An 8312-nucleotide genomic window follows, 5' to 3' on the forward strand; every position below is an offset into this window, starting at 1 on the left:
GACCTCTCAGAAAAACAGACATTTACATCTTCTGTTGGAGACACCAAAGTGAAAGGAATAATCATGCTCATTACCAAATGGGTTCCTGATACTTTATTTTTTTTTTTTTAAATCCCTGTAAATACACAGTTTTTCTGTTGCACTCACACAGATCCCAGAGTAAACACAGCACAACACACAGGGAAAGCTCTTTATTTTTCTTCTCAGACGCCTCAACATCCGAGACAGCAGCGATCCAGCATCTTCCCATAATGTGACGAAGCAAATACACAATTACATCACACAAATAAAAACTTTTTCAATCCATACAGACTCAGCATTCAACCCAAACAGTCCTGCTCTCACTCCTCTGCTGCGGATAGCTAAAAGGTGTGAGTCATGTGACAGTCTAAAGCGGTCTCTTCCTTGCTCCACAGCTGTCAATCACTGTTCCCTCAGCCAATAGCACAGCTCGCAGCCGTTGTGGCTTGGGTTGGGAAGGGAGTGTGGGGGGGCAGGATGTCATCGGGGTAGGCAGTGCGGGATTGGTTGCTCGGCTTAAACTGCGTGACATGCAATTGAGGGAAGGAAGGGTGGAGGTGTCATGTTTGAGTGCCACATTTGCAAAAAAAAAAAAAAAACACAAATAGTTACACAGATTTAGCCCATAATAGAGTTTAAATTGGATTATTAGGGTTGTATCACTGGGCTGAACTTTGCTGACAAAGAGCAACAGTTAAACTCACAGCTGTGAAAACAACAGGAATATGGAAAATGTTTGCAAGTTTATGACTAACTTGACAATAACTCCTGTTACCTGCAGGTAAGCCTCTATATACGTATGATTTTACTCAGTCTGTGTGTGCATGTCCTGTGTGAGGTCACCTTTTCTAATTGTTGCTAACATAGGCCAGTTTGTGTGTGGATGCTGCTGTGTGTCTTATCTATAGGCTCTGTTGTGCCGTGGGTACGGCGACATAATTGCGTCCACGCTACCTTCGCTGTCCGAGCTGCTGTCAGAGTCGCTGCTGCCGGAATAAACGCAGAGTCCTGGTAAAACACCGACGCACACGGCCGCTGACGGCAAGTGTAGCACGCCTTCCCCGGAGCTCAACGCAGCCGAGGGTGGCTTTGCAGTGACGCCAGGGACTGTCGGTTGATCTTTAGCTCCCTCTGCCCCTCCTCCTGCTCCTGCTCGGCCCCCCTGTTCTGGAAAGCACAACATACGAGTAAGATCCTGTGCTGCCATACAGTAGGCATGTTCATTTGGACAGTAGGAAACTTAGCTTAAAAACTCATGAAATAAAAAGAAAAAAACCCAGTAAGAGGGGTCCATTGAATCTGCATCTATGTACACTTTTAAAGGGGCTCATGGATGACAAACTCCATCTATCGTGATAAAGTCCAGTGTGAGCTGTATATAAATCTGGCTGCAGCCCACCTGTGTGTTTCTCTCCATTTCCTGTCGTTGCTGTTGCTCCTGCTATCGTTTTGATTTCCACCTTCTGTTTCTTACTGCTGTCTGATGATTGTGAAGAACTTGGAGAAAGAACAAAGAGATTACAAAAAAAAGAGAGAGAGAGAGATGCTGAGTTTCTTTGAGAAGCTTTGAGCCAGACAATAAAGACATGCAAACAAGGTTAGGGCCTACCTGGTGAAAGCAGTGGAGGATTTAACAACTAACTTTCCTTCATTTAACCAGGAAGTTGAAGTCTTGAGATTAAAAATCACTTTTATCTAGGGTGCAATTTGCCAACACTGACTCAGCACATATATGAAGAAATTGCCACACAAAGCCAGGACCCTTTTGTCGTGAGGTAAGATGAAAGGGGAGTCAATCTGGGTTTTATCAGGTGGTCACAAACTTAAAGAAATATTTTTTATGAACTTCTGAAACCAAAACACTGAAGTAAGAAAGGCGCCATCAGGAGACAGAACGGGAACACTGAGATCCTGACACTCTGGATGCTTACGTGAAAATGACAAATTAAATATCTGTTACTTTTGGGCTACTGTATTTGTGTAAGTTAACGTATTTTTTTTTAACAGTGTGTGTTTTAGTAAAATAAGTCTAATTCCAAAAGCTGTGAGTAACTGTGTTTGCATTTTGTGCAATCTTGTTTACAGTTTGCTGTTGTGTTTACCACAAATGGTGTGTGTGTGTGTGCGTGTGTGTGCGCATACTTGCGTCTCTTGACAGCCCCAACTAATAAATGGGCCTGGGACAGGTGGCTGGTCCTGTGCTCCATCCCTGATTGTTTAGGTGCCGCCTTCTTTTCAGGCTCTCGGCGGCTCTCTGCAGATGCTTGCTTCATTATAGCACTGTGACGCTACAGAGTTAAGGTGAATAAACCATAATGAAGTCCTCGCCTGGAAAAGTGTGTGTGTGTGTGTGTGTGTGTGTGCATGTGTGTGTATGGGATGGTGTTAAACAAAAACTGAAAAGACTCCAGAGAGCAGACTGGAGAGCTTCACTCAAACTAGCAACTGTATGAATGTAAATCTCTCAGAAGTAGAAACTGGAGGCAGTTTGTGTTTGATTCTGAGTTTGAACTGCTATTGATTTTAATATAACGCAAACTTAACTGTCATTCTGCTTCTATGTTTGCACGCTGGCTTCTATGACACCACACTTTCAAAAGTGCAAGTGCGTTGTTTGAATCTGCAGGATATTCTATATTCCAGCAGCTCCTGCTTCTCCTCGTCCCTGCGTTGTTTCTCCACCAGGCACTGTTGCCGGGAGACCTCGTCCAAGAAACTGGTCTCATCCTCGTCCAATCCCCTCACCATGTTCTCTGTTACCATAGAAACATGCTCTCAACACATGGCAAGAGAGTGACTGCATTTTTCAGAAAACAAAATAGAGACAGTCTGCCTTAAAAACTGCCCAAACACACACAAGGTACCTTCATCTGAGAAGAAAACACTGACAGCAAAGAACACTTGCAAAAATTTTAAACACTGAATTATAAATGAACTGAATAGAGCCAGGCTTTGTCCCAATAATCTCTACAGAAAAACTGAGAGACAGCTAAAAATGTCAAAACATGAAAGGAGGAGCGGAAATTCCCACATTTCCCTTAATATAATGAATCTTTGTAAGTTATGAAAGACGTATTCAAATCTTGCATTTAATCTGAATTAGAAGCACCGAATGACTGAAGTAGTTCATCCCATTATTGCGTTGGGGGAAGAATCTTATGAGCAAAGCCAGAGAAAGCCCAGATAGAAAGGGATGGGGTACGATTCCCACAGGACAAACCTGACATTACTGATAAACTCAACAGCGCTTCCTCTGCAGACTTCATAGTTTCCTCAAGAGCTAGAGGCATTTTTACAAGCTGACTATGACCTGTATTAATCAATAAACGGAGCTTGATGATGTCTGAAATTGATGGATTGCGCAGTAAAATATTTAAGATACTGACTGATCAGTTATTAAAGTTCAAGTTACAGTTGCTCTGAAACTGTGGAAAAAGACGAACCTTTAGAACCTTTGATATTAGAGTGAACTGACATACTGCTGATAATACATTATACACAGTTTTTTTTATATTGCAGAATTATGGAAGAAGAGTGTTATATCAAACCACAATGACAAATGGAGTAAGAGAAAACAAACACAAAGACTTACTGAATTTAAACTGCTCCTCAAATTCCTCTTGTTTCTTTTCTTTCTGCTCCTGCAGCCGCTCAAAGAGGGAGCGCGAGTCATACTCCTCCTCTGGCACCTCTGAGGAGTACAAAGGGCAAATATATAGAAGTTACAATCACAGTGGGGCATGTTTCAGGGGTTTGGTGCATTTTTGGATGTGTTTAATGTGTATACTTTCTTACCCTCTGGATCGTCTGGTTTCCTGATTTTCTCCCATTCCTCCTGTCTCCTCCTCCTCCTCTCATCAAGCTCTGCTTCTGACACAAATTTCCTGCTGAGGTCAACGTCTGCTGCTTCTGCTCCTGCCATTACACCTGAACAACACAAAATACACACAAACACTTTAGCTCTGAATAACATTCAGAAAAGTGTTTTCCCATCTCAACACCGTACACAGACCCTTTACAAGCGACTGCTAGATGTGATTTTCTCTTCAAGGACACAAGATTCATTGATTCTCCACATAGTTGAGCAAAAAACAGTTTGCTACTGCATAAAGCCATTGCTGCTGAATAAATGTGATATGGTGCTACAAAACACAACAGCACCATTAACATTAAGAAACAGTTCTTCTCCTCTCCACTGTTCCCTTTAGAGGTCGCTACAGCAGATCATCTGCCTCGAGCTCACCCTATTCTTTACATCCTCTTCTGTCACACCGGCCCTCTGCATGTCCTCCTTCACTACATCCATGAAGCTTCTCTGTGGTCTTCCTCTTTTCCTCCTGCTTGGCAGGTCCATATTCAACATCCTTCCAATATATCCAATTGGAACGTTCAAACCATGTCAGCTTTGCCTCTCTAACTTTGTCTCCAAACTGTTCAACCTGATGTACTCATTTCCAATCCCAGAAAAAAAAATCTTAGCAACAACTATGCCAGTTCCAGCACCACCTCTAGTCTTTTTGTCAGTGCCACCATCTCCAAACCATACACAGCCCATCTCACTACCATTCTTCTAAACTAGGGATCCTCAAATCCAGGCCTCGAGGTCCGGTGTCCTGCATGTTTTAGTTGCGTCCCTGATCCAACACACGAGTCAAATATAGAAGTCATTAACAGGACTCTGGAGAACTTGACTGCATACTGAGGAGGTAACACTAACCCATTAAAAAATGAACTGAATGTGATTGCACATTTCCTGCTAAATAAGACAGCTTTACTTAGCTGGTATTACAGCAGATTCCAACGGTATTAAGCAGGTTATGTTTTTAATTAATGCAATACCTTCAAAGCAATAAAAAAAACAAAAACAAAAAACAGCTGGACAACCACGTCACCAGTGTATGACAGTTTGCCTAAACTGTGAGGATCTGCGTGGTTTTTGGTCTTCATTTGGCCTTCTGATGACGATGAAGATTACAGCAATTTTAAACTTTAAAACAGCAGCAATGAAAGCAGAACGAATCTGCAGTAGGATGATGAGCGGGTCAAACACGACCGAAGCTTTTAGTTAATTATGGGCCCTGTTGATTCAGTCACCATTACGGGGAAGAAAGAGATCAACGCCGGCTGTTACACAAAGTTAGTCATTTAAAGCTGTGAGCACACAAAGCTTAAAGGAGAACACACACACGCCTGACCTCTCGCCTGTACAGCAGAGCTGTAAAATCTGAAATCGCAGATGTGTTACAAACCCGCGGCTAACGTTAGCTTCGTTAACTTTAATCTTTGTGAAAGACACAATATCATGTCAAGTCGTAAAAGAAACATTTTCAGACGCACAAACAAGCAGCCTTTAGTATGGGACTGTCTCATATCACGATTAGTGGCCTATATGTGGGTAAACCTTACCAAGCTCCTGGGGACTCGCTCCAGTTTAATGATTTTGTGTCACTGTGAAGACGGCTCGTCGCGGTATTGTGTTCGACTTTAGTTCCGACCCGCTTTTTTACAGCACCCGGCTCTGTTTTTAATGGAGGAGAACAGTGATTAATGAAGCTCTGTCGAGTGCTTTTTTTTTCTTTTTTAAATATATTACATTATATGTATTAAGATACAAAGCCTATTTCTGAATGATTCTGAACAGAAAAAAGTCTCCTGAATATTACTGATGCCCTAGATTTATTACGAGGCACAGTTTTTGTTATATTTTGACGTTGTCAATTATAAGGTTATAATTATATCTAAGTCGTGTGCATCGTTTCCTAAAGAGTCCCCTAATTATATTAATAAAAAAAAACCTCCTTCTAAAATAAATAAATAAATATTGAAACACAGAAAACAGCAACATGTATTTAGGCACGTGCCTACTGTGAAAAAACTAGAGGCGAAACAAGAGATAATAAATACGAGTCGTATATAATCGGTCTTCCCTGAATGTAAATAAAGATTCCATACAAAAATATGCAAAAGAAAGAGTGCAGGCAGTTACTAAAATTATCAAAAGATGGCGCCTGAAGTCCGTGAATGACGTCCAATGGTGGCTCTGGAGGACTGTTCAAGAGCCGGCCCAAGCCGTACAGGGGCCCTAAGCAAAACTTGATTTGGGGCCCCCTTCGTACCACTTTATTGTCCCCTGAACCTAACCATTATTAAACTCAGTCTGAGCTGTTTCTCCACAGTTTTATCTCCAGTTTCTGTCTCCTGCAGTTTGTCCCATCAGGCTGCAGCTGAAGAAAATTAGGATTCATCTTCATCTGATGAAAATTCAAGTTGTGTAAATGATGACAGCAGACATGATAACAGAAACGATATATTTTATAACAAACTTTGATTCTGTCTGTGGTGATGTCAGAGTGGCTCAGGCTGATTAAAGTGACTCGTCATCAGGGTTATTATAGTTAATGAAAACGAACGAAATAACGAAAACTGAAATTGAAAAAACATTGTCGTTAACTGAAATAAATAACTACAATTAAAAGGAAAAACCATAGCTAACTAAAACTGGATTGTGAGTTTAACAAACTAACTAAAACTAACTGAAATTACAGATAAAATGACCTCTCTTTTCTTGTTTGTCATTTTATTTAAAAGCCTTGTGGGTTGATCATTTTTCCGCTCTCCGAGTTTAAGCTTTAAGCGTCGTCAGGCAGCTGTGTGCATGCGAGTGCACAAGAAAGCGGCAGAGTTGCTCTGAACCGATGTAACCTGACGTTCACCTCTGGAGAAATGTGACTACTTGTTGGGTCCACGCAGCCGCAACGCTGTGATTAACCTGTTCCGTCCTTGTGCGTTTCCGGCTACTTTATCAGTCAGAGAATAACAATCAGGACTAATAATCAAAGCATCAATATAAGGACTCACAAATGTCAGCAAATTCCTAGAGGGAGACTGCTGAAGCTGTCGGAATGGACGTGAGGGAATGAAGAAAATGACAAAACAGGGACAAATATGTTTGCAGCCAAAAAACTGAGCACAAAGAGTGAGGACCAAAAAAGTCCCAGCCCTCACTGCATATAACACACCATCACACGACCACAACGTAATTAACACATGCAATCCAGCTACACAAGCATAAATGCAGACATGAGGTCAGACACTTCATACATTGTGCACAGAGGCCGAAAAGACCCTGCAAGTCTAATTAGGGAGCGTCTAACCAAGCTAGCTCCAAACCAGAAGCAGCTTTAGGTGGTGATGACATCAGGATGCAGCTGGATTTGAGTTTTGATTTGTTAATCTACTGCACTGACACTGGACTTTATTGGGAATTTATTGTAGAATTTATTGAGTCTTGGAGTTCATATTTTTCTTTGTTTCTCCCTGTTTGTGTCCTTAATATTACACACATTTAGCATGTAGTGCCGCTGTCTTGTGAACAGTTGGTTCTAAAATATATTTCTTTAAACGGTATCTTTTGTTGACTTTTTATTACACAATAGTCATTCTTATGCCTTGAATCTTGCACCTGATGAAGTATGAAAAATTAAAACTAATACTGAAACTAATGAAACTTAAAACTAAACATGAAACCTAAAATAAAAACTAATAAAAATGAGCGAAACCACTCTGAAAACTAATTAAAACAATCCAGTTCAAAATAAACACCATGAAACCCAAAATTTTCAGTGACTTATTAGACAAGAGAAAGCAATAAAGGCTCTCATTTGATTAAAATGATACAAAATGTGATTGCCATTTTTTTTTTATCTACAAATGCACTTACACAAACACTGAGTCACATGACTTTATAGATGTCACATGACATCTATAAAGTCATGTGAAAGCCTAATTTGCATATGGAATGTTGACCTTCTCAGGAACTGTTAAATTATATTATGACATCACATTCTTTTCTTTTTCTCTGCGAAGTTTTTCTTTTGAGGAGGAAAAAGAAACAATAGAATTCAGTTTGTTCGCAGCACTCGTGTTAGCAGCATTCTCCAGCTCAGCACTGACGAAGGAAGAGTTCAGAAAGATTTGTATCCACAGCAGTCAAGCAAAACATTGACAACATGTCTCAGGATTCAAGAGAGCGCGATAACACCGACCTGTTTGACTGGGAAGATCAGTCAGAAATCCCCCATGAATGGGGTGATGCGCCGGAAATCCTGCTTGACCCTGAAATTGACACCCATTACTGGGGTTTTTGGCAAGACGCCGACTCCCTTGACAGTAATGGTCCACCTGAATCCCTCCCTGTACAGCGCATGCAAGAGGAGAATCGTCATGTTGACGAATCTAAATTCAGGGATGTGTGCAGCAAGCTCCGAGTCGCAGAGACCAAAATCCAAGAG

The 8312-nt window shown here is 41.1% G+C and overlaps 1 protein-coding gene across 2 annotated transcripts; it reads right to left on the reverse strand.

Moving 5' to 3' along the window:
• Positions 1-65: 65 nt before the first annotated feature.
• Positions 66-5485, reverse strand: psme3ip1 (proteasome activator subunit 3 interacting protein 1). 2 transcript variants are annotated; one of them, XM_030731653.1, is made up of 8 exons: positions 5428-5485; positions 3817-3948; positions 3614-3712; positions 2653-2774; positions 2164-2303; positions 1421-1518; positions 976-1188; positions 66-542 (listed from the first exon to the last, which is right to left on the reverse strand). In XM_030731653.1, exons 2-8 carry the CDS (start codon positions 3941-3943, stop codon positions 538-540), a joined length of 804 nt encoding a protein of 267 aa, XP_030587513.1. In that variant the 5' UTR covers positions 3944-3948; positions 5428-5485; the 3' UTR covers positions 66-537. The 2 variants fall into 2 exon arrangements, with proteins under 2 accessions (XP_030587513.1, XP_030587512.1); XM_030731652.1 differs by lacking the exon at positions 66-542 and having other exon boundaries at positions 568-1188.
• Positions 5486-8312: the final 2827 nt, after the last annotated feature.

Source organism: Archocentrus centrarchus, chromosome 6 (assembly GCF_007364275.1).
Source record: "Archocentrus centrarchus isolate MPI-CPG fArcCen1 chromosome 6, fArcCen1, whole genome shotgun sequence".
In the NCBI taxonomy this organism is placed as follows: Eukaryota; Metazoa; Chordata; class Actinopteri; order Cichliformes; family Cichlidae; genus Archocentrus; species Archocentrus centrarchus.